Here is a 27,492-nt window from a genome sequence, read left to right as displayed (position 1 = left end):
TAAAATTCCACCTCGAGGATTATAAAACAACAGGCACAGAGCAAACATCCTTTCTGAGCATAATAGGGGTGTCAGAAATGATTGACAACAGTGACTATCGATCACAGGCTGCTGTGTCCCTGCCACAGCTCTGTGCACGGGGCTGTCTGGCAGCAGTGGAATTGTTTATTCACTCCAACACCAGGCAGAGGATGGGACACGTCACAGGGAGTAAATGCACATTCCTCCCTGCCTGCTTTATGCCCCTGCATCATCTCTGCACACCTGTCAGCTCAGGCAGCACAATTCCTGTTGTTGTCTGATTAGGAATGGTGAATTAAACAGCAACACACACACACACACACACACACACAAACACACACAGGAGCTCTTCCAAAACAGCCAGAAGAGGTTTGTTGAAAGGACACCACACTTATATAGGATAGATCGTGCAATGCAGAATGGAAAAGGCTCATTGGTTCAAAAAGGCAACACCTCTTTGAAAACATGCTTTATGCAAAACATCACATAGCACACACACTGCTCTGTGATCAACAACAGGTGTTAATCTGTATTGTTCATTCTTCCTTCTCTTGTTTGCCTCTGAGAAAAGTCCCCAGCCTGGGAAAGATCTGAGCTGGAGCTGAGAAAGCCAAGAGCCTGGGAAAAGTCTGAGTTGGAGCCTTCCTTTTTCCTTGAGCCTTCAGCAGTGTCCACAAATCCCCATCCTTGGAACACTCCCCTGGCCAGGAGGGCACAGCCATGGTGGCTGAGGAGGGAAGGTGCTGATTGCTGATGTCAGGGAGGTGCTGCAGCCCTGGGACACAGCAGGAATGAGGTTCTGGGCACAAAGCCCCAGCCCTGCAGGGAGGGTGATGCTCCTTCCCCAGAGCTGTCAGCTCAGCAGCCAGCACACAAACATGGGAGCAGGGGTTTTGTGAGGAGGAAATCCTGTCCAAGGCGTGGAAGGAATGGAGAGCACCAGGGTCAAGAGATCCTGCAGATTGTAATGACTTTCATTAAATCACTGTCTTCCCTGGGCTGAATTTGAGCTGACAGCCTATTGCTGAGAGACTGCACACAGCTTATTACCTCTCCCTGTGTGCAGTTGAACACTGCTGATGGATCAGCAGCCCCTCAGCCAGCCCACACCACAGCCACCAGCACCATTCTCCCACATTGTCTGCCACCAATGCCATTTCTCCAGCCAGGAGGACTCCAAAATACAGCCCATTCTCCATGGAGAAAACCCATTTGCATATGGGAGATGAGAAGAATTATTTTCCCCCACTCAACAGCTGTTTCTCCACACTGTGTTTACCAATGAATGACCTCTAATTTCCCCTATAAAGCCACAGTCACTGCTGTCACAGTAGCTTGTACGTGACTACCAAAAAACAGAGGCATTAAGAATAGTGAAAAGTGGAGTAAATTGAGAAAACAGATGGGCCAAAGAGGCTCTTCCAAGCAGCCAAGTGATAAATAAATATGGCCCAATACGTGTAGAGGCTGGGTTGGTGCTTAGGGGCACACAGCCCTCATTCTAACCATCAGAAACTCCAGCTGTGAAACCCCAGCAGGCTCCCTGGTGCCTCTGTGCTGTGGTTCCTCCTCTCCACTCTGATGAGCATCCTTGTCCTCTGTGCTCCCAGTGACACCTTGCTGTACAGCAGGGACCTGTCCCTTCACAGGGAGCTGCACCTGGTCCCCAGCTCAGCCTCCTCTGAAAGCCCTCACTGTGCTTTTCAAAGTGGAAAGCTCTGTGTGTTGTTTCACTGATTCATCTTAAGCCAAAAAAAAAAAAAAAAAAAAAAAAAAAAAAAAGACTCAAGATAAAAGTTAGATCCATGGTGGACCCGAAACCTTTGCTTCAGCAGCATCTCCTGGTGTGTGTCCAGAAATGTGTCCAATTTCTCTCCAAACCAGAAGGGCAGCAGCCACGAGGCATCACCCCCACATCCTCCCTGCCTTTTCAAAGCAGATTAATAGTGGCAGAGAAGTGAGAGATGCTCATTAGCTGTCCTCTCTGACCAGTCCCTCCTGCTGGGTTAGCAGTCCAGATGATTCCTACCCAAAACCTCAAGTTGGATGTTCTCTCCTCAAATTATCTACCAGTCAAAAATCAGGTCCATGGCAAGAGAGGGGAGTCAAAGTGCCAAACACTGGATTTCAGCTTATTTTTATACAGAGCCTCACACAATCAATACTGCTTAGAGCTGCAGGGCTCCATCTCCCCATAAAACCACTAACTGGGAGGGAAAGAGAGAAGGGAAGGGAAGAGAAATAATTGCATTGGTGATATTTTTTCCTCCTGTGTGATTAGAGCCAGAGGGCATTCTGCAGTCTGGGTTAGCACATATTTATATTCACACACAATATTTTATATTGTGAATATTCCTGTTGATATTCCTGCCAACCTCCTGTTTCTTTCATTCCTCAGAGGATTTATTTTATAGGTTTTTTTTTTTTTTTTTTTTTTTTTTTTTTTTACTGAATGTTATCACCTGTTTACTCCCATCCTTCTACTCACCACTACTACTTCCCACTTTGTCATTCTTCCAACTTGAAAATCCCAGGCAAGAAAACATCCTGTCCTGTCTGGGAAGGGATCCAGGCACATCATGAGGATACAGGAGCACTTGACATTTCCCCATTGTTCTTAGCATTTCCTAATCAGTCTCTCTATCACAGGCACCAATTAATATGTATTCAGGACAGCTGATAAGTAGGAAAGCAATTCTTGTGTGCTAAAAATAGAATTCCTGCACAAGGGGATTTTTATTTGGTACCTTTTTGCCCCATATTTACTTTTATCTGCCACATGCAGATGCCTGTAAGCATCTGCCTGCTCTCATGCCTGGCTCCCCAGAGATATTCCAGATACCTGGAACTTGGACAGGGTTGGATGGGGCTTGGAGCAACCTGGGATAGTGGAAAATGTCCCTGCCCAGGGCAGGGGGTGAAATGGGATGAGCTTTAAGGTCCCTTTCAACCCAAACTTTCTGCCCAAAATTTCAAGTTGATGCTCTCTCCTCAAATTATCCACCAGTCAAAATCAGGTCCATGCCAGGAGAAAGGATTAAAAGGGCCAAGCACTGGATTTCAGCTTATATTTATACAGAGCTCCCCACTGAGAGGATTCCATGGATTTCCATGGACTCTGTGGAATTCTGGGATTCTGTGATTTTATCCCCACCTGCAGAGGAATCTACAGAATCTATTCCCACAGTGGAAGCAGATCCAAAAGCACAGCCTAACCCCTTGTGTTCTCCATGACACTTCAACAGCATCAGCTCTGCTGGTTTGGGGTAAATGGGGGTGACCTGGGTGAAGATGTGCCAGAGTGAGATCAGCACCATCCTGACCAAAATGAAATCCTGAGCACAGCAGGGAGGGATTGCTCCCTGTGCACTCCACAGCCTGCAAACACATATTAAAAATATTAAAATACATGTTCTGCTGACAGCAGAGATCCCCAGCACTCCCCATGGGCTACAGGAGCCCTGCCAGCCAAAGTAAGGACCAAAACAAGTGAGAAAAGCAGATCAGATAACCACCAGACTCCACGTGGGAGAACATGGAAGTTGAACAGACCATCCCCAGTCCTGAAGAGTTCAAAATATCTCAGGACAGCCTCAGGCCTCCTTTGCCTGATTTTAGGGTTAGGAGTAGAAAGGAGAGGAGACCACCCTGTTTCAAAAGAGCCCTCTGACAGAAGCTGTCATTTTCCATCCAGGCTTTGCAAATAAAGACCAAAAGGGAATACAGAAAGATAAATACAATTAATATTTCAAAGGGTGTTTTTTGTAGGCTGAAGGAAACACTGCAACAACAGCAAAGCTACAGAGAAAGAGATTTTTTTGTTGAAGCAGCAAAGGCACAAAGAAACATCTGCACAGCATTTCATGACTTTTAACTGGCATTTCAGAGCTTGGCTAAACCAACAGCTCAGTTGTCTGGCACTTCTAAAACTGGCATTCAGCACAGATGCTTAGTGGACAGATGATTTTCTTTTGGTAGTGCTGATGCTGGATTCCCATCAATGGGGTTATTGCTGCATCCCATCAATGGGTACATTGCTGCATTTTCTGCTGAAATTAAGAGCCATTTTCAGCCCTGAATCTGAGACTCAGCCCCAGCACAAGCTGCACACTCTGTGCACTGAGATGTTCTTCCACAGCTGCACATTTCAGAAGCCAGAATTGACTTTAAAGAAGAGTCAGAAATTAATGTTCTCCACTCTAAAACTGTACAAAAACGACACATTCCTCTAGATCTGTGTACTGTGCCTTCCTCACATCCTAACACACGCGTGTGCATTGATTTCCTACCTGTGCATCCATCAGGAGGTGTCTCATCAGCATCATGGCACTTTTCAGAGATTCCTTCTCACTGGGCAAAAAGGCATCTTCATCCTCATCCAGGGTTTTTGCCTTGTTGACAATAAAATGGGAGATCTGGTCATTCAAGGAATGCAGTGATTCAACAGCTGTGGGCACAGAGATGGAAAGCAAGAAACATCAATGGAACCATGCTGGAGGAAGCCAATATATTTTTTTCAGTTTGAGATGAGTGTCATTTGCTCTGGAAAAGCTGGAAATAACTGGTCCCCATTACCTCCCCTGGATTCTCAGCAAAGGCATCACAGACATTGGGATGAGGCCCTGAGCAACCTGGTCCAGTGGGAAGTGTCCCTGGTTGTGGGTGAGGATGAGGCTGTGTTCAAGTACACTTCCAACCAAAATCATTCCAGGATTCTATGATTATGTTTCTAATCTCAAGTAACAAGTCATGGCTAAAGTGAAAACAAGAAAAAAAAAAAATTAAGTCAATCTCTTGACTCCCAGCCCAGAGACCTGCTCCCTCTGATGTGCAGGGAACTCCAGACAACATGAAGTAAAGAAGCTGGAAAAATTGGCTTTTTATTAGCTAGAGTAGGAGTGAGTCAGACCAACAACTGAAATATTGCTCATTTCTTTTTCTTTTTTTTTTCATATTTCTTTCTTTGTGATTATTGGTATTTGAATCACTTTTAATCTTTTAAATTCTCCTTTGTGGGTTCAAACCCCAGGTATTATATGTGAGATTCTGCTCCCAGTCAGAAATCACCACCTCCACAGCTCACAGAAATTCCCCCAGCAATTTCACATACTTTATGAAACTGCAATTTATATATGAACCAATGGTCACATTTTCCACCCAATGAAAAGCTCTGCACTTCTACAGATTTGAAAAATCTGCTCTGTGATTTGCTTTTCAACCATTGCCAGTTAGGAGGTTTCATTTTTTACTGCTGGCTCATTAAATAAATGAGGTCCAGATAATTCTTCAGTATATTTTCTTTGTGCTGGTGGCTCAGGCAGTGGAGCTCTTTGATAAACTCAGAGTAACACATCACTGTCACACCCTGAATGTTCTGCAAACCCTGGCTGGCTCAGGCTATTTATGAATAAAGCAATGTGTTATTTAGGACTCTCTGACAAACTGATCTTAAGAACAAGAGGAAATTGAAATATACTCGACCTAGTTCTGTCTAAAGAAGATCTTACCACAAAATTTGAAGTGGTAAAGATTAGCCAGAAACCACTCACTGAGGAGCAAATCCTCCCAAGACAAAAGGGCCAAAACAGATCACAGTTATATCTCCAAAAAGCAGGAGGGAAAGAGCAGGATCTTCCTTTTACTGAGAGGGTTTATTTTTCTTTAAAATAATAAAATAAAAGCTGTGTCTGGAAATGCCTTGCTGAGGGGACTGGGAGCTGCATGGCACAAAGGGGGTGGTGGGAACCTCCTCCAAGGCACCATGGACAAATCATTTTGTATTCATCTGTCCTCACACCAGCCAACACTTGTGAGCCCAGGGAGCTGCAGGTTTTCCATCCAGGGAGCAGCAGGCACACAGGCAGCAGCAATTTGATTTTCTTATCACTCTGGACTGAACCAGCATCTCCCCAGCACTGATGCACCAGCATTGATTCATCCCATCCTTTCTGACAGATCAGGAATTGAGGACAGATCATTTTTTTTTCCTGCTCTGAAATTTTGGCTGGAGCCCTAAGCCCACATCTGCTTTCAGTAATACAAATGTACACCAGAGTTCTCCTCCAGCTGATGGCTCTCTTCCAGATTTACATAGACTGTGACCAGAAACTGGTACATGGAGAACTTCTCCCAGGCTTTCTGATTTTAAAGTAATTCAAAACAAACTAAATTATATTATCCTAAATTATTCCAACCTCTTCATCTGAAGCTGGAGCTCTCCATTCTCTGACATTTCTTCTCTTTCTCTTTGGGAGGTTTAGTGCTGCTGGAGGAGTATGTGGCACATGAAGCTCAGGGGGGCAAATGCTTCTCTCATTTGTAATTCTTTAGGTTTAGAGAGATGCCAGAGGAATCAGAAAAAAATATTTTCCAGTAAGAATGTGGGAAAAGCAGATCAGCATTGAAGCAATTTTAGAGGGATCTGCCACAGTGCTGTGTTTATACTTTGCTTAGCAAAACAAACCTTTTCCCATGAACACAATGGAAAGTATTGGAAAATAAAATCCTCTGAGTCTTCCTCATGAAAGTAAAAGAGGCATTTCCAAACCTCCAGCCTACACATACAGAGAAAATAAATCTGAAAAGACCAACTCATTCCTGATAATAATTTTCTGGAAGTCCTGTATCAGTCTGCAACACAGCTTCCAAAGGGCTCTTCTTGTAAGCAGAAGAAATTTGATATTTCTCATTTAAATAAAGAGAAACTTCTAGTCTTTTGCCCACTAAAAATTAAAAGGTGAAGGATAATGAGGCAAACCCTTCATCACTCACAATGTTATGGCTCAGACATTTCTGCTGAGCAACACTTCCACTAACCCAGAGAGTTCTTTGTGAAAACATCAAATTCTTAAAGGAAAAAGGTATTATATAAACAGATATAGACACAGGTTTGTCCAGTGGAGATTAAAATATACTTCTTGGTCCCCCAAAATGAAAAGAAAGAGGGAAAAAATGAAGACAGCACCTTCCCCTTGCCATGTTGATGCCTTGAGAAGCTACCTAGAACAGAGGCCAGACAGTGTTAAAGAAATAAAATAGGGATTTATTAAAAGGCCTTTAAAGGATTCACCTTGGGCAGTACAAGAGCCCAGCCTTGGCTACACCCAAGATGGACAGTGGGTCATGAGTTTTCACACTTTATAAGTTTTGGCCCATTTCCATACTGAGGTTAATTGCCCAATTACAGCTCCAGGTTCTGCAGTCCCATCCTCAGATTGCTCTCCTCAATTTGCTGTTATTTATATTTTTGGGGCCTGAAGTTGCAACAATGTCCTTGTTTCTCAGGCTGTTAAAGGTTTGTTTTGTCTGACTAAACTGTGAGGAGAACTTGCTAACACTCTATATGAATTCAGAGTTACATACTAATACAGCAGAGAGTCTGGAAAATATGAAAAGTAAAACTTAAGGCATCAGTGTCATTCCCCATGGCTCAAGGTTGGTAACACATCTGTAATAATGCCAGGGAGACAACCTGCTAAATAAAAGTTACAGCTGTCCAAGTCCTGTTGTCATCCCAGCTTTTCCCATTCCAATTTCATTGTTTCCTCACTGTGAGGATCAATTTCAAGAGGTGAAGGAACCATAGCAATCCTCTGTTAGCTCTTTGCTGTCACCCCAAAATGAGATCAGATAATCCCTTAGGGGGGCAGGGGTTCTGCCTGCTGCTATCAGAGAGGATGTGCTGTGCTGGGTGCTCAGGTGAGGACAATTTGCCACCCCCAGAAGCAAGAATGGGTTGATAAAGTTGGTTTTCTGCAGGGCAGAATCACCAGAGCCTGAAGGACGTGCAGGGGAAAGAGGAAATTGCTTTCTGTTGGAGACGAGGCAAAAATTATTCTTGTGCCAAAAACTCATTCAAGGAAGAGGCTGAAGCAATAAAGTTGTTCCAGGAGACCCCATTTTATACACTCCAGCTACTGCCCAGATGAGCACAAAATAAAATAAAGCATAGATTATATATCCTGAGATCTACTGACAAAAGGCAGCAGAGTCTAAAATTAATTCTCGGCAGCGGGAGTGAGTAAATGAAAGAGGATGGACACGATCATAATTTTATCAAGGGAGGCTAAATAAGGATTCCTGGGCTCCTCAGCTGACTCTGCCACATGGAAATAGAGAAGATGTTTCAGCCTGACTTCTGTGTGAGTGATCAGGCTCCTGCACACACTGGATGTGTGTGGGCAAACTGTGCAATTCATTAGGGTTTCATGTTCCCAAAGAGCTTCTCCAGTAACTGCCACGGGGGCTGGTTTGTGCAGTGAGGAAAAAGAAAATGCTCAGAGCACTCCAGGCCTCCCTGCCTGAGCTCTCCTCGTGCTTTCTGCAGGGCTCTGGAGTCCCAGTGCCCTCCAGCATCTCCCACATCCTGGGATCATGGAAGGGTTTGGAAGAGTTCTTGCAGATCATCCCATTCTATCCCATGGCAGGGACACCTTCCCCTGTCCCAGTTTGCTCCCAGCCCTGCCCAGCCTGGCCTTGGACACCTCAGGGACCCAGGGGCAGCCACAGCTGCTCTAGGCACCCTGTGCCAGAGCCTCACCATCCTCACAGGGAAGGATTCCACCCCAAAATCCCATCCAGCCCTGCCCTCTGGCAGTGGAAGCCATTCCCTGTGTCCTGTCACATTCCTTGTCCAAAATCCTTCTCCATCTCTCCTGAAGCCCCTTTAGGCACTGGAAAGGCTCTAAAGTCTCCCCAGAGCCTTCTCTTTTCCTTTTTTTCTCTTGCTGGACAACCCCAATTGAACTGTTGTATTTGTATTTTTCCCAGTTGAAACCTCTTTTTGAAGAATAGGTAAAACTGACTTTCTCAGTTTTGACTAAATGTGATTGACTAAATTTCTGGAACTTTTTATAATTATCAAATTATAACCTTCTGTGTGACTGCAGCCCCATGAATAATGATGGATGTTCTCATTCCCTTGCAGGAGGTGAGAAGGGAAGGTTTCCCTTCCTGATGCTTGGGCAACCCACAGGTTTGAGGCATTGGAAGCCCAAGGATCTGCACAAGAATCAGCAGCATCATCTGCTTTCTATAAATCACAGCCAGCTCTCAAATACTGCCTCATCACCACCTGCTGAAACTTCTCCTACCTGCACAGGTTTAGGGAGAAATTAAGAATGTTCTTGTGAAAGCTCCAAATCCTGCCTTTGGAAGCAAAAAACAGACAGCCCTGAAGCCCTGGAAATTCAAGGCAGTTTGGGTTATGGCATGTAGACACTACAGTGTGTAAAAATAAGATATTTATAAAGCTAAATTATAAATAAAACTTGGTGTTATTTATATTATTGAGGTTGGCTGATGTGCTTTTGCTGGGTCCAAACAAAGAGGAAGTGCAGGACACGTAACAGTTCATTTTTGCCAGATTAATGATTCTGATTAGGAAGCCTTTCCTGCTGTAGCATTTGCTAATTGCACTTAGACACATCAATTAATTTATTCACTTAGCAATAGAAGAAATCTCCCTTTGTAAAAGCCCAGCTTGTGGAATCACAGAGCCATAGAATCATGGAACCATGGTGGGAGAAACAAGACTTCTGGCCAGCAAATCAATATGAATATGCAGAATCTGATTTACTGCTTACTTTTTAGCCCTAATTATGCATTCTAACACTACTGTCCATGTAATCACTCATTTCTTGATTGCTGTTTTCATGCTGTTCACCTGTCTTGCATGAGCCTTTCAGGTGTGATGATTGCTGGCTGTCCAGACCTTCACCACCCACCTTTATCTTGGGTCTTCTAATCTCAGTATTCTGTTTTTCAGCTCCTTCTCTCACAATTTATGTTTAAGTGGCTTTGAAGGGTCTCAACAAGTCGCAGAAAAACTCACTTTGAAAAAGCCAAGCTCGTGGAATCACAGAGCCATAGAATCATGGAACCATGGAATCCTTCAGGCTGGAAAAGGCCCCCAAGACCATCAAGTCCAACTTTCAACCCCTGTGCCCATCAACCCACATCAAACCACCCTTAGGTGGCCCATTAAGCCACCTAAAAATGGCTCATCCTGTGCACCTGTTATAAACATTGGTCTAAACTAAGCAATACACAGAAAAACAGCTACGTGTGTGAAGAAACAGCAAAATAGGGAGCAAAATATGGAGAAAAACAGCTCAATATAATCTGGCTGGTGCACAGAATACAGAGCACAGCCTGGGCTTGCTCAGACATGGCACTGTGACCCAAACTTGTTCAGTTTTACTCCATTCCTCTACCCAGGCTGTCCTGCACCTCTGCAGCTGGAAAATCCTCCCTGAGCCATCTGCCCCATCCTTGTGTGCTTGTGCCAGACACAGCCTGGCAGAAACATCAGGAAGATCTCCACCTGAGCCACTCCTGAAATATTTCCCCCCTGTTATTGCTAAGAAGAGACCCACAGCTTTTTTTCTTCCTTTGTGGCCTTTAACTTGTTTCAAAGAAGGCATTCAATGAGCCCCCTCGTAGGAATAATTTACCACACCATTAAGTGAAGAAAAAAAAATATCTGGTGTCTGCATTAGGGGCTCAATCACCTTTCAAGAAACACTGCAAATAACCCATTACAGTAATTACTGAAGAGCTGGTCTCTCTGGGCTGTGAATGGTTTGTGTGTAACTGGCAAAGAGTTTCCCAGATGCAAAAGAAAGCCATCAGACCAATAAATGGCACTAGAGTTCCAGAGGAAAACATGCTCAGCAATAAAGCTGGCTGGTTTTTTTTTTCAGATTATTAGCTTCTCTTTTCAAACCCGACCTTTTTTGGAAATGAAAATAACATCAAGAGGAGCTCTGCAGGGTGGTAGCAGCTTTTTAATAATCAAAGGTTTTAATTGACATCTTCTTTACGGTGCAGAAGCTTCTTTCAATGTTGGACTTTAAACCACTTCAATTAAAATGTCAATTTTGCATTATTTTGATATGTTTTGCATCTAGCAACACAGAAATAAATTTTGTAATTTCTCTTTACACTCCCTCTCCATTTAAAAGCTCATATTTGAGCAGAAAAAGGACTTGAGTTCCAGACTTGTCTGCAAGGACAGATGTCCATATTCTCCTTGGGGAAACCCCCTGTAGCTAAAAAATTTCCTGTTAGTGTATCCAAGATATATCTGAATTGAGTAGGGAAAGGAGAGCTGTTGTATTTTGCTATGTCTTTCTGAGTTTTTTAAATCATCCCTTTGGAAAGGATTTTTCTTCTTTGCCTCAGTTTCTTCAGCTCTGAGTCACAGCTAATGATAGTAGTGAGGTGAAGCTCACTGGAATTTGGCCACAACTTTAAAAATGGAAAGGCTCAGTGTTTCCTCTCACTAAAATACTGCCAGGGTCATTTAGAAAATAAACATTATTTTCCTCTTTGGGTAAAATCTCACTAGAGCTACAAGAACATCTAGATGAAGAAGTGATCCCATCCCTAAAATCTTGCTTATTCACCCCAGCTATATTAGTTAAACTAATAAACATTATTAAAAAAAACCCCACTCACTCTAGGGGAAAAAAAAAAACCCAAATTCATATAAATCCCCCTGTTATGTTTATGTTTATGATGGGCAAATGGAGTTGGAGCAGAGGCTGGAGCAGCTGGGATGGAGCTGAGAGAGTCCACGGCTCTGCAGCAAAGCAGACTCCAAACTTTATGGCCAGGCTGTTGTTGTTTATAGAAATATTCAAGATGCTGAATTCTCCAGAGAGCTGCAAACTGCCAGGCCAGGAACAATGTCAAGCTCTGAGAAACGTGGCAGGCCAAGCCAGCAAATCCAACTCCTGCAGGAGGAACTCCACTGAGAGGTGCAAAAACCAGAAGAACCTTTCTGAAGGGTGCAGTGACACCCAGCCTGACAGCTGCTGCTGGCTCCTTTCTGTTGGGCAATCATTTATTTGTCACCTCCATGGCTGATTGTGCTCCAGAAACAATAGCTGCTTTATTTAGATAAGGAAGAGAACAAGAAAAAAATTCCGGGTGCCGTTAGCGGGATGGGACGTCCAGCTGCTGTCAGCTCTGGAGGAGGGATGCCCATAAAAGCTCTTGGATGGGGTGTAGGACTGGCTCCCACTTCACACAAAATGAGCTGCAGGATCTTGGATGGAGCAGCTAAACCCTCAGCACAGCAGTTCCCATCTGGAATCTCACGTTCTGCAGCCTGTGGAAATGTCACGCCACAAAGGAGAGATGCCACCAGCAGCAAGGGACTTGTTTGGCTTTCCCCCAACATTCAGCTACAAATTGGGAGTGTTCTGCTTTAACAACTTGTGCAAACAGGATGCTCCATGTCCTTCGTGTCAAAGGTGAAAGAAAACCCTTCCTGAAGGGAATTTAACAAAAACCCTTCCTGAAGGGAATTTAACAATCACTGGCTTTTCTGGGGTTTGAATGAACTGAAAGTGTTAGAAGACAACTGAGCCTTGTTTGTTTCCCACCAAACATATGGAAGAGAGTGAAGTTTTATGTGCTGCTGTGAGTGTTGAGAAACCAGTTAATGTTGTCTTGGTAATCTGCTCAGGTTGCAGTAATGAGAGATGGTCACCAGAAATCCTGAAATGGGCTTAAAAAACAAGATGTAAAAATCAAACCCACTGGGTTTGTTCACATCAGCTCCTGGGATGTTTGTTTCATCCTTAGAATGGGACTTCTTTTAACCAGAAACAGAAGAAAAACAAAACAAAACAAAACAAAAAAAAAACCAACCCACTAGATTTGTCACATCAGGAAAATGCCAATGATTCTGAGGCTTCAATGAAGTCATGAAAAGTGGCAACCTGCAAATCTCTCCATGTGCCTGTATCTGTTCACAGATAAAAGAAGGGATGGAGAACACTGTTAGAGCAAGCATTTAAATTTCCTTGAGAGCTGCCTTCTTGAGCAGCTCTGCTGCTTAAAACCTTGGATGTGACACTAACAAAACGCTGGGCTTAGCAATTCTATCTTAGGAAAAACCCCTTTATTGGCAGAGCATTAGAAAAAGCTGAAATTCAAACAGAGGAAACACAGGTTGATAAACCTCAGCTGAGTACAGCAGATCAGAGGGTCAAGTTTTATCAAGCATTCACACAAACCCAGCTGTCTCAGGGAGCCTGGCAGGGGGATTTAGTTCCTGCTGCAGATAAAGGTGATGCTGAGGACCACACCAGATGCTCCATCTGCACTGGCACAGCCCCTGCACAGCTTTTGACTGATAATTGTTTTATTCTGCATTTCCTTCTCATCACTTCCCATTCATCCACAGAAACAGCATCAATTCCTTTTGAAGGCTGAGAAATCCACACCTTTTTAAATTCATCTGGACCATTCAACTCGTAGGATGATGTCACCTATGGAGGTACAATGCCCTGGATATTTTGGATTAGTTGTGGTTCCAGTGTCCATTACTGCCTGATTTTGACTTGTATCATTGCAGCCAATATCCCCAATCCTATTTATGTGGAATAAAAATAACCATCTAGAAAATACAGATAAAATGAGACTATATTCAGCAATTAATAACCCTGACATGATTATATCTTTGGAGCAAAATCTTCTCATTCACACTTCTTTAGTGTGTCATTTATTTTTATGAGCCCAGAATTGAATAAACTCCTCCTAAAATAAAGCAGGTTTTTTCAGACCAGTGTTGAAGCTTGTTACTTCTGTAAATGACATCTATAAAATGCAGCAAAAGAGTATTTTTTTCTTAAATAATATTATCCAGTGATCAGTTTTTTTCTGTGCCCACAGCTTCAGACTTAACATTCCCTCTAAGTAAGAACAAGCCATGCAAGCAGCTGGTTTAGAACTTGTGCCAGAGAATAATAGGAAAAATTCATTCACATACAGAGTGCTCAGGCACTAGAATAGGCTGTCCAGGAAAGTGGTGGAATCATCATCCCTGGAAATATTCAAAGTGCATGTGGCACTTGGGGAGGTGCCCACATAGGAAATGTGTCAAACTCTTCTGGGTTGGTTTTTTTCATTGAAAAACCCACAATTTTTAAAGGGCATGTCAATGGGAAGGTTTCCTTTAGAAAACATGCAATGATGAATATGAATAATGAATAAACATCCTGATGGTGTTTAAGCACATCCTCCTCCAGTGTTAAGGATGGCATTTTAACTTCCATGGGCACTGCCCATTTCTTTTCAGTCATGTTGTTTTCATTCTACCTGAGCATGATAATTTGTCAAAATTATGACATTTTCAGCCAAAAACCAGCAAGTAGGGCATTCAATAGTGATCACAGAGTTTGCCTCAGCTGGAGTCATTATTTCTTATCTACTGGGTTTTCTAGATGCTGCTGTGAAGGTGCTTTTGGCTCTGTTGTATCCAAAGGGATGTGCAGTGGGCAGGCAGCATCTCCTCACTTTTTTTTTTTTTTTTTTTTTTTTTTTTTTTTTTTTTTTTTTGTGTAGAAAACCTCATGTGACACTGAGTGGATTTTTCTTCCTGATAACCAGGGGGAAATAATTTGTTTCTAAATTTCCCTACCTGCAGAAAACAATGTCTTCTTTGTTTTGGATTCCCTGGGTTTTGTGATTTAGCTTTGAACCTTGACTTCACAACTGAGCAGTTTCATATCTAAATTACTCTGCATTTGTAAACTTTGCTTGTGGCTTTTATTTGAGGAATTTGAAAGCAGTGAAAATCCCAAACATCCTTGTAGGCAGGGATAACATATATTGCATTAACCTCCTTTTCTCTCTTTCATCTGTAGCCTTTGCAGCAGGATTGTTTGGCAAAGCAATGAAATTAATAAAGGGCAGGAGGAGTAAGTGTCTCAGTATGGGATGGGGCTGCAGCCAGCACAGGACAGGGGAGGAGGGAGGCAGGGGAAAAAACCACAACAGCAGCAGAGCAGGAGATATTTGAAATCCTCCCTCTTCTCTGTGATATGGACTATCAGGTAAATAGAAATGGTTTTGATTAAAACATTCAAAACTCCCTGAAGTGGCTTAGGGACTTGTTTTGTTTTGAAACCTGCCCTCAGCTCTTGGGCTCCTGAGGTAACTGAGGCATTTCAGTGTCTAACTTGCTTTTCAGGATGGAGTTTAAATACTCCTGAAGGGGCAGATCATCCAGCCCTGGGGTCCAGCCCCAGATGGGTGGGACATGCCCCAAAATGAGGCAGCACTTTGACCTGCTGCCCTGACAAACCCCAGGGGCTGGGACACATCCTGCAGCCCCACTGCTCAGTCCTGAGCAGCTCCAGCTGCCTTTCCCTTGGTGACAATGACACAGTTTCTGAGAGCCTTTCATCTTCCTGAGGCTGCTGGACCTGTGTAAACCTCAATATTAGCATTTAAAGTTAATTCTCCTGTTACTAATCCAGCCCATGGCTCTGCTCCCCAGCAGCTGCCCAAGGGAACCATTGTCTTTGGCACAGGCTTTTGATGGATGAAGGGAAAACATTTAATTTTGACACTTGATTGACAGAAAGTGTCCCTGCTAATTATGACCAAAAGACAGAAGAGAGGAAAGTGATAATACATTTCCATCAACTAATTTTGGTGTCATATTGGGGGTGACTGGAGACCACACAGTGCAAGAAATTTATTTACTCTATTTCTCATAAAGGCAGGGTGAGATCAGCACCAAGTCTTCTCATTTTCAATACCAGTGCAAAATACTTTGTTGTGTAAATAGAAGCTAGCCCTGAATAGTTCCAGCTGAATAGAGGCTCTGCTCTCTCCTGTGGAGCTTCAAGGTGTTTGGTGGACTTCAACCTGATCAGAATGATGGGTCTTTCCTCTGAATTGCTTTTCCTCAATTTCTCACTGTGATTTCAGGAGTCCAGCCTGACCTGGGGCTGCATCAGCAACATGTGGGTGAAATGCTGGGCTCCAGACACCTGAGGGACTCCTCTGGGGGAGGGAAAAGAACAGGCAAACCTGAGCATAAGGACAAAACCCCATCTGCATTTCCACTGTCCAGCATTTTCCTTCCACCCACACATCAGAAATAACAAAGAGGAGCTGTGCTGCTTGCCTGGTGTCAGATCCAGAGCCAACACTGGGACAAACTGCAAACCAAGGTTCATCAAGCCTGCAAGACTTGACAGTGCAGAGTTCCTTGGCTCTCCCATGCAAATGTCAGACCCAGAGAGGGTGGTGGCTCAAGGAAACTCCCACAACAGAGGCAGCTGGTTTTATCCCGATGGATTTCTGCACCCCATTAAAAAGAAAACAGCCCTAAACCTTTTCCTGCCTCCCTGCTGAGGCAGAGTTCCCTCACCTGAGCATCACTCTCTGCTCTTCTACCTAGATTTGCCATGGCAACGAGAAAACTGCTTATTACCAGTGTGAAACAGATGGGCTATGCTTTTAAATTGTCTCTGTGTCTCTAGCCAGGTGATGATATCTCCTGGATACAAGGCATTTGGGACAGGAATACACTGCAGCACTCCCAGCCCCAGGCAGCAAACACAGAATGGCTGCAGGCACCTGCCCAGGGCAGGAGGGGCTCATGGCTTCAGAAAACGAGGGCTAAAATGGGTAGAAAATGGAAAATTGGATTCCAGCTTTTGGCAAGGGGTGAGCCAGGCAAGCTGAGAGCAGAGCACACCCTGCTCTGGACAAGGCAAGAGGCTGAAACACGAGTGTTTCCATCAGGGAGGAGCTGCAAGCTGCAGCACACCCTGCTCTGGACAAGGCAAGAGGCTGAAACACGGGTGTTTCCATCAGGGAGGAGCTGCAAGCTGCAGAAGGACATGAGAGCCAAGCCAGGGTTTCTTAGCAACAGCATCCCATACAGGGCCATTAACTCCAAATTCCTCCCTGCTACATCCTGAGCTAGGAAAACCTTCAGATGCTTGGTGACAGCTGGAGTTGAAACGTGTTTTATTCAGCCTGATGCAAGGGGAAATCAAAGGCAGACAGTGAGAGGCAAAGGCTGTAGATGGCTGTTTTTTTGGGGAGGTTTCTGTGATATCCCAGAGGTGCTGGACCTGCAGCTGGTTCCTAATCAGACCATGGAGAGCTGCTGGGGCAGGTCTACAGCTGCCTCAGCTGGAGCAGCTCTTGCTGCTCTGCTTGTTTGGCCAAGAAGGCAACTAAAGAGCAGCTCATAAAGCAGATAAAAAAACCCCAAAAACAACACAGGCAGAGACTCAAAGGGCGAGCAGTGATTCACAGATTACAGCAGTTTGATTTTCTCTGGCAAAGTGCTTCACATTTGTGGGGCTCCATTGACTCATTTTGTTGCCACTACTCCTGATTTAGTGGTGGCACAGCAGCTCAAACAACTGTGACACCAGAGCAGGTGACCAGCAGGCTCCTCCTGCTCCCTTTTGAGCATCAATTTGGAATGTTTCTGTTCTGACTGTAGCAGGAAGCAGCAGTGATTTTATTTCACCCCTAAGCATCTCTTTATTTTCTCATAGCCCAACAGCCTGGACAGCTCTGATTTGGTTTTGGAAAGCTGCAGCTGAGCTCAGACTGAAAACACCATCATGAGAATCAAAGTGTGTGCTTTTACCACGTTTCAAAGACAATTTTAAGACACTCTCAGGGAGGTGGGAGACAGATTCTGTTTGAACCATTCCAGAGCTGGAATGTGTGGAGCTGGTGACGCTGTGCTCACACAGAAAGCACAAACACTCCCTGCAGCATTTTAAACATCACATTTTCACAGCCTAGTCAGACTACACCCATTCTTTGTGTTTCTCATTAAAAGGGCCCTTTTGCTGCTGATCACTGAGTTTTTATCAGAGGTTATAAAGTTAACATGAGAAAAAGGCAAGATAAATACATTTGTAGGGTCTCTCAGTGCACTGGAAAGTTCCCTCCCTTTGAAATTTCAGCTCATTTTGGGTTGTCTGTTTTTGCTAATTCTTAGGACTCAGCTCTTGCTTTTCCTCTTCCTCCAAGACAAAAGGGAAACCTGTCCCAGATGCAGTTTACATTCACCCTGTGACACACAAATGCCACTTTTATCCTGAGACAAAAATGCATTATAACATTTTGCTGTGATTTCCATTCATTTCTCTGCATTAAGGCCTTTTGAAGTAAGCAGCCTAAAATTACACTTCAAAACGCTCCCACTGGTATTGTGACAAGAATAAAGGATAGATTTAAATCTACAGCAGAGAAGTAGCCATGGCCAAGAAGTAATTTGCTGGCACAATCTACAGCAGCATCTGCCTGAAGAAAATTCAGGTGCCAATTAAGGTGCTCAGGTCCACTGGATCCACTGGGTTCATTCCTCAGCTGAGGAGCAAATCCTCCCAATCCCTTTGTAATTTGCATGAGAAATCAGGATGATAAACTCCTTAATAAAGGCAGCAGATAGCACACACAGAACCAGAGGAGATACAGGTTTCTTTAATGGAAAGAACATGGGGTTTATCATGTTTTTGCTATTAAACTCTGATGAGATTAGGCTAATGAAAAGCAAAAACAGCCTCCCTCCCCACAGGATTGCTCCTCAGCCTCAGAAATGTTTGCACTGAGAATATCAGGCATTTTTTCATGGGCTTTCCTCCTTGTGTGAGAAGTACAAATTAACACTGAGGTATAAGTCCTCAATCTTTTGCTTTCTTTCACAGCCTCCTCTTGTTACTCTTTGTAATGACTTTTATTTATATGTAAAAAATAAATAATTATAATTTAAATATAAATAAGTATAAAGGAGAACTGCACACATAAGGTTTTATTTTTTCTTTTTTTTTTTTTTTTTTTTTTTTTTTTTTTTTTTTTTTGCCACATCTTAAACGCCCCAATAGCTCCTGTCCTGGAAGAGCTTTCATTAGTGCATATTTCCATACCAAGATGAAAGAAGTGTGTGAGGTTAAAGTTTTCACTGGAAAAGAAGATGATCTCCAGCTGTTAATGCCATTATGTTCCTATTCATTAGCATCTCTGGAAGCTGACAAATATGTTCTTAATGACATTTTTTTCCCCTTAATGCTTTTTAAAGTATTTTTCCCTTACTGCAATGCTAATAAGGTGTAAAAGTCCTGTCCTGAAACCATTCATGGTACCACAGCTCATGCTCTGCTGCAGCTTTAATGGGAAAATTTTCTAACAAATGCAAATTAAACAAAGTATTTAGTGGTACTCAGAGTCAACATGTTCTCACAACCTATTTAGCTGAGATTTAACTTTCAGTGTGGTTTAAATAAAAATGTGGAGGTGAGTTTCAGTAAGAACTTTGCTTATATTCAGATAGTTTTCACTGCCACAACTCAGCTGGTAAAGGTTATATATAAATATACATATATCTGTGTGTGTGTGTGTATAAATAGATATATATATATAAATAAATCCAGTTGTACCAGGTGCAGAACTATTGGCCATGTGGAACAGCATTCAAATTGAAGCAACTCTATTTAATATTTCTTCTACATTTGGTTGCAAAAGAATCAATTAAATAAATATGCTTCGAAGGTATCCACCAAATACTGCAGTTTCCTCTAGCAAATCAATGATCTTGCAATTGAAATAAATCTTCTAGTACATTTTGGACAGTTTTATAATTTAGAGGCAGATTCCAGCAGGAAAGCCTTGCATCAATGCAGCTGTTTGGGGAAGATGGATGTTAGCACAATGTCAAATCTAATCAGGAATGACACGCTGCTGTTATTTGAATCTGCTTATCAAAATTATTTATCTGCAATTGTTACTTTTTGCAAAATGCTGTAAGGTGGAACGTTTGTCAGTCCTATCAGTGAGGGAGAAGTGTGATTACACACAATTTCTCCACCTCCAGACCATTCAAGCGAGTGCTTATTTTAATTCTTTGTAAGTGCAGCATTTGAAAGCACATTTAAGTGTTTTGCTGAAGTGGGTTCTGGATAGTGATAAATGAATCATTATGAGGACAAATTACCCAAACTGGGTTATAATCGACCACACTGTGCAAACTCCAGAAGTGGAGAGGGGAAGCTGTGAGTGACTCACCAACAATAACAGGGAAGAGACTGATTAGTGCAAATGAATACCAAGGGCAAATGTGAAGCTATCCAGAATTATAATTTGAAGAGTTCACTGGTCTCCCTGACCTCGAATGGGTCTTAAAATAGTTTGAGGGAATCTAGGAAAAACAAAGATTACTGATCCCCGTTTTGAAAAGTCTGTGTGAGCTTGGCATGAAATGGGCAGTGAAATTGGGGCACAGGAGCCTGGCTGGGAAATGTCCCAGGAACCACCAGTAGGGCTTTGTCTATGGGAAAAAGGTGGGAACAGGGGCATTTGTGACAATAATAATGATTACAATAAAAACAAACACTCCTTGCTTAGCACATGAGCTCCAGGGGAAGATTCACTGCCCTGTGCATTTTTTAGGTCCCCACCAGGGAGGAAACAAAAGATGAGAATACAAACAGTTCAGTGCCCTTTATGCAAGTTATTCCCATAGTCTAAATAATCTTAAAAAAAAAATATGAGGTCATTCAAATTAAGTTTTTCATGGAAAAATGATCCACCTTTTATATAACCTGCAGGATAGACCACAGTGCAGCTCCCCTTACTGCCCATGGGATTAGCCATCCATGGGTCTGTGACACCAAACAGGACAACCCTCTGCCCTGCTCCTGCTCTGGAATCTCCCTGACTCCTGGCAAACTTCCATTTTGGCTGGTTTGCAGCAAAGGGAAACTACAAGAGATCCACTCCCTGCTCTGATCCCAGGCCAAGGCAATCCTGCTTCACTTGGAAGGGGAAAGCAAGAGGAAAAGCATCATCCTGGCTGCACACTTTGGGTTTGACCTCTGCCTGGTGGCTGAGAGCCTTTTCTGGCTTCACTCCGAGCCCAGATGTGCCAAGCCCCACATCTGCCTCCCACTGATGGGCAGCAGGGCTTGGAAGAGCTTTGCACAGCCCCAGGTGTGGGCTGGAGGAGGATGTTGTCACAATAACCTCGAGAAACAAAGCAGAGCAGCAGCTCCAGAGGCAAAGCCTTTCATCCCAGCCCTTCCCCAGTCACACGTGGACATGGCACAAAGTTTCAGGCAGAGGAATTAATTAGTCTGTTATCCAGCTCCATTTAATGTGGCTGTTGCTTTCTGTTGATAAGGAGCAAACAATAAGATTTTGCCTTTCTTGAGGAAGCCTCCAGCCTGTTTTCCTCTGGTTCCTCCCACATGTTGCTTTTATTCTAAGAAAAGTATCAGGTATTTTTTTATTTAATGGGATAAAATAATAAACGTGAGATGAAAAAGAAGGAGGACACCCTTTTGGCTGGAAATCTGAGAAAGTAGCTTCATTGTTCCTCCAATTTTATCTTCTGAAGTTGTCTCAAATGAAATAAAGGAAAGGCAGGAGAAGTTTTGAATTCATAAAAAGCACTCAATGGGCTTAATCCAAATGCAGGTTCCTTTTATACTGAGTATCACCAATTTCTGATATTTTCCCTAAGTTGCTTACATAAATTCTCATATGGTTTAATTAATTATGGGACTTCCATGTGGCACTGAGATGGGAAAACAAAATAGGTGAAATATTCTCCTCTGGTTACACTCATGCAAACCCAGAGATTATTTCTTGATCAGGTTAGGATTTTCCAGAATGCATAGCAGGGTGCAAGGTGTGGGATATTATAATTTCAGGCAATACAATCCATACTGACTCCTACACCTTTTGTGGTCAAACAAGCTCAAGTAGTATAAAATTGCCTTATCATGAATGGATTTTTTGCTTAAGAAATTAAAGGGCATTGGAGATATTTTTATTTTAAACAAAGGGCTGCCAACCTGGAAGGGAAAAAAAAAAAGAAATTCAGCTCTGAATTAACAATTGTATAGGTCAAGGACTGACCTCTTCATCTGCCAAGGCTGCTGTGTGTAACAAAGAGCAAGGAACAGGCACAGGGGAATTGTTAATAAAAGGATCTTTAAGAGGGGAGAGATGCTTTCTTATAACTTCATGCTTTGATCATTGAATTTCAACAAAAATGAATAAATGAGCCCAGGTGGAGCTGAGCACCAGTTTTGGGGGGAGGCTGGGAGGCAGGACCTCATTTTACATCTGGACAGAAGAGAAGAGGATCCTTTCAGCCTGGAGTTCACTAAAGCTCCAGCAGGAGCAGGGAAGACTGTGCTGCTGTTTCCCAAGCAGGAGGGCAAGGAAATTCCTGGAAATCCAGCTGGGGAGGACTGGCTCCAGCCAAATTTGGGACTCAGGGCAGCACAGGTGTTGAGATCAGCTTACAAACCTGATTCATTACCAAGTATTTCACCCTGTGTGTAACATTTAGAGGTCAGTGATTGTCCTAGTGTAAAGATGTGCCCAAAAGTCTGTGTTCTATCACCATCTGCTGAAACCAGGTGGGGCAGTGATTCTTATTGCTGTGGGAGATATCCTCTGTTAATGGGTCAGCTGTTAAAAAACAAGTGGGGAAATGGTCTTTATCTTTCCCACTATCTCTCCAGGAGATATCTCCTGTTAATGGGCCATTGAGTCCCAGTGCATGACTGATAAAATTACATCATCCCACTGGGAGATGTTCCAGCCAGGGGAGGAGCCAAGCCTTTCCTACCTAGACAAAAACTGAGATTTGGAACACCAAAGCTGCACTTCCTCACTGGTTTCCAGAGGACAAGAGCTACCAGACCTTTCCACAAGATCACAACTTGAACAAAACCACTTCATCTGGACTGCTACCACCACACTGACAGGGTGTCAGGTTGTATTCTGACTCTGCCAGTGGTTTTTCTTTTGTGTTATTGCATGTATTTTATTTTTTCTCTTTTTTCCTATTAAATTGTATTTCTGACTTGGAATCTCTCACTGGTTTTACCTTCAAAACCATTTCAGTGACACATCCAGGGAATATTAAATTAGTGCACACACATTGCCCACACAGGGCTGTCCCAATGCACAAACCCCATCACTGCCTGGGGATCAGCTCCCAAATCTTCACCATCCCTCTGGAGCCCATAGGGCTGTACCAACCCTTGTTCCATCAGCACAAAGAAGAGAACTTGGAGGTCCATGTTTCTCTGAATTATCTGTACCTCTCTTGGTGCCTGTGTGGATATTTGTGTCTGAGCCTGGTGTGAATTGCAGGTGCTCCAGGGGTCAGAACCAGGTGGGTCCCATTTCTGCAGAGGATGTGCTGCCCTTTGGAGTGAGAGATCAGAACACTCCCCTCCATCTCCCTGACACTCACAGAATGCATTTCCTGCAAGGAAAGAAGTGCTGGCACTCTCAGCAGTGTCACTTCTTTATTTCTGCATTGTTTGGCTCTGTGGGTTGGGTGGGGTTTTTTCCCCTCCCCATCTCTTCGATTTCTTGCCTTGTGAGCACTTGACCTCTTGGAAATAAAAGAGACAAAGCCACCACATTCAGGAGATAATGCTCAGAAAGAATGGGGAAGAACAGGAATGGCAGAAATTATCATTTTCTCAAAAAAAAAGAATGAGCTTCATAAAATTTCAGGGATGCAAAATTGCCAGCAGCTCCTGGAGGAGAATCCCCCACATTCAGGATGGGTTTACCCCCAAAAGGGGAGAAGTGACATTCCTCCTTGAATCACCTCAAAAATCAGAGGAATCAGCATTGCCTGCTCCAGACAGCCTGAATTCTGCATTCTGATCTCATGGTGGGGTAGGCAGTGTACAGTAAAAACCAAAGTAAAGAAGAATAAAATAAAGTTCTGAGAAATTTTGTGCTGCTACTCTGCACATTTTTGTGCTATTTTTGTGAAAATTGTGGATCTGGCTCTAACAGCCATTTCCACTCAGAAGGGTGTTTTTCTTGACCCTGTTTCTTGACAGTCAGGATTTTTTCATGCCCAAGCACATTGTTTTGCTAATGTGCTCCCTGCCAAATTTAGTGAGCTTGCTCTGAGCTTCACCCCTTCAAGTCATGCTTTCTGTTAATTTTTCTCACAAGATCTCTGCTCACAGCATTCTTCACTCTCCTAATAAATCACATTTATTAAATAGCAGCAAGAAAGGAGCCCACTTTAGGTTCCTAAACACCTCCTCTAAGTGAGAGCAAGCAGACACCCAGAATCCTGTTTCTTCTACAAACAACATACCAAAGGCCTGACACCTTTTTATAGCATCAGTGTGACCTCCCTCACTTCCCCCAAGGAGTGACTTCATCCCTAAGCAATGCTGGGGTCTGTGGATGCACCAAGCACGAGGCTTCAGCAGTGCATTAAAATGTAATATTCCACAGGCTCTGATTTATGGGCTGTCACTTAGGGCACAGCATCGTGCATCTTAATTGGCTGCTCCTTTCCAGCTACTTGGTTTGTTTGGGAGATGAGAAATTCTGCACCCACCATAAATTTTCATGGAAAGACGGGTCTTTGAAAGGCAAAGGAGTTAAAAATGTAAAAATGAAGCAGCCAAAGCTGCATCTCTAACAGTCTCTCTCTCTGAAATGCATGAGAATGTATCATAGGAAATAATTATGCATTTTTCTTTGCCTGATTTACAAGTTCCAGGGCTCTCCCTGATGGGATCAACTCTATGAGTGTATAGAAAAATCAAACCCACACCTTTGCAGCAGCCCCAGGGAGCTCAGTGACAGCAGAAGATCTCCAAAAGATTCACAGTCACAGAGATTATTGGCTAATTACAAAAATCCACGACAGATCCACTGACAACTTTTTAAAAAGCTTCAGCTTTTGATTTCCCTCACGTCTGACAGGGAACATGTCACCTTCAGGGTATAAGATCCTCAAAACCCTTAAATCAGACAGAAATACTGTGTGTGCTGGCACAGTGTCCTCCTTGAGGAGACTTTAATCTTCTTCAGCCTCATGGATTTTCAGTAAAAAACTATAGATGTGAAATCACAAACTCTGGCTGGATCAAAGGAGTGCTTGTCCAACACGAGCAGAGAGGAGTTAATTGTGCAGATGATGGGCCCATGAGTCAATTACAGCTCTGTTAATTACAGATTTGTACTCAAAACCCATTTCTGACCCATCCTGTGGCTAAATTATGTGCTATTTCCACGACTTTTCAACCCTCCTCCTTCTCAAAACACTCCAGAATTTTTCTGTCTTTGCACAATGACAACCATCACTCACCTGGTGTGGCTGCAGCTCCCACCTGGCTGAGACTTGGGGTGAAATCTTGGGGTGAAACTGCAGGAAATGGGGTTTGCTGTGGTGGCTTGGACAATCCCCCCAAACCCAGCCCTCCTCTCAGCACCACTCTCCTCCCATTTGTTTTTTCAGCACCTGGCTGAAGAAGGTGTTTCTGGCTGTCTGTCCTTTGGCACATTGATTTCTCCACAGCTTTATCCCTCTGCCTTGTCCAATGACTTCACACAACCCAAACATTTCTTTTGTATTGATTTAGTCTCTCTGTTGGACTATTTGATTTTTTTGTTTGGTTGCTTAATCCTTACAATATTGATATTTTTCAGGCTGGCAGCCAAATAAAACCATTGGAGACACATGAAGTACATATTAAGAGTCTCATTGCCCAATAAATTAAAGGTACAAATTATACAACCAAATCTGATGAGCATGTTGTTACAAATGACACATTTTGGCAATATGGTGCTTTGCAAAAGTCACTTATTTCCATTTATTCTTGTGTGGAATTTAAAATTCCAATCAGCAGAAACACAGAGGGGGATTATGTTACCTTAGACTTGAATTCAATTGTATTTTTAATTCTATTAAAACTCCAAGCTTGCACAATAAAATAATTGAGTGTATTTGATTAGGATCTTAATGACATGTTTGCCTATTACTACAGCTGTTTTAAAACTTAAATAAGCTTTCCATCCCTTGGAAAATTCTGGGACAGAAGATGGTATTTATAGTGTTGAGCAGAAGTTTAAATGCAAGACACTAAAGGGAATAGAACAATCCTGACACAAAGACATGATTTCCTCTGCATTTTGTCAGAATCCTACTGAAAAAACATATATTAACTCATGCAAACCAAAACTACACTTGACCTCTAAGACTTGTGGTGGTCAGTTTAATTAGCCCATTAAAAATTAAATGTTAATACCAGTTTGAGCAAGCTCACACTTTGCTGTGTCTGGAAACAGTTTGGAGAGGTGGCAGATGTGGAAGCAGCCTGTAATGCCACACTTGGTGACAATAAATAAACAGCTTTTGGCCTGGCAGGATGATCCTGGGGTAGTCTGTAAGGCTGCTCTTATTTGGGGGTTATTATTAACCTCAAAGGGTGTCTTGGGGCTGCTCAAGTGCAGTCATTGCCCCAGCAGAATTCTGCTCCTAGGCAAAATTCATTGGAAACAAGGGAGAAATTAACTCCTTTCTTTTATTAGTTTGTGTCTACCTGAATGCTGCAAAAGTGCAAAATAAAAAAAGTTGTGTGTGGGTGTGCTTGGAGGTCTGTGTGTGTGAATCTTCATCCTGAGATATCAGGGAGGAAATAGCTAAATATATGAATTATTTATTGAAATAATTTTAAGGTAGAGCTTAAAATCTTGGGATGCTGCAAACCTGGCACAAGGCATCCCAGATAAAGTCAGTTTTTATTTTGTCTGAAGACTAAAACACGTCTGTAGAGGGTCTATTCTCTCTTCTGTCTTTAAAACCCAAAGCTTTTGGGAAAATCTGAGAGTTTACAGCAGCTGAGGAAGCAAGTCCAGCACTAAAGTCTCCTTTCCCCTGGCTCTTAGCACTCCCTGCCTTTGGTACCCAAAGGATCTCCTATAGCTGCAGTTCATATTCAGAGAATATTTAGTGTCCACATCATCCATTTGATATGAAATATTGAGTAGTGCTTGCCAAAACTCAAAGTGGGGAGTGGTCATATAAATATCTATGGCAAGGCAGATGAATATGCAAAGTTCAGTCTCTAATTCCAGCAGATTTCAAGAAAATGTAGCCTAAAATTAAGCCTTACTTGTAGAAAGGTTATATCCACAACTCTATCACCTCTGAGGGCTCCTGCTCTTCTCTGACTTTCTCAGACAAGCTCTCAATTCCTTTTCTCCATTCTAATTTTAGAGACAGAGAAATAAAATCTAAATAAATGAAGTTTGTGTGTTAAAAGCTTAGCAAAGGTTCAGGGTCACTCCTTGGTCTGTGCAGATACATCAGTCATCCAGGTTTAATAACTCTCAGTATTTAAAGCCAGAGAAACCCAACAGACATAAATCCTCATCAAGTCAAACTGTCCTATTTTCTTTCTGCCACACAGTTTTGCTCAAATAATTGAGGGTTTTGTAAACAACACAGCCTCAGCAAAGAAAATCACTTCCTACATCCCACTGTCTCTGCCATATCTCCAGACTTGTAATTTTTAATTATCCCTTTAGCAAATAAGTCATCAGAAATGTAAGGAAAGGTGCAGGTAATTCACAGAGCAGGTCATTAACAAAGTCTTCAGCACCATGACTCAAAAATGAATTTAAAACCAGCAAACCCCAACCAGAGTCAGTTCACAAGCAGCACCACAGTGATCCAGAGTAATGCAATAAACTGCCCCTAAACCAGTCACCCACCCTCAGAACAGCAGGGGAAGACACAAGGACAAGCAGGCCTCAAACAGCAAAACAACCTGGAGCACTCACATCAATTTTAAGGGGATTAAGTAAAGCTCTCCCCTCCAGAGACTTCAACAGAAACTTCCCCAGGTT

At 42.9% G+C, this 27,492-nt stretch overlaps 1 protein-coding gene across 1 annotated transcript in view; it reads right to left on the bottom strand.

Moving 5' to 3' along the window:
* KAZN (kazrin, periplakin interacting protein) overlaps window positions 1–27,492 on the bottom strand; it is a 198,234-nt gene that overhangs the window by 143,970 nt on the left and 26,772 nt on the right. The window contains exon 2 of the mRNA XM_079326147.1: window positions 4,311–4,468. Coding sequence (XP_079182273.1) covers window positions 4,311–4,468 — 158 coding nt within the window. The remainder of the gene's footprint in view (window positions 1–4,310; window positions 4,469–27,492) is intronic.

Source organism: Erithacus rubecula (assembly GCF_903797595.1).
Source record: "Erithacus rubecula genome assembly, chromosome: 24".
NCBI classification, from domain to species: Eukaryota; Metazoa; Chordata; class Aves; order Passeriformes; family Muscicapidae; genus Erithacus; species Erithacus rubecula.
This window is presented reverse-complemented; position numbering and strand designations above follow the sequence as displayed.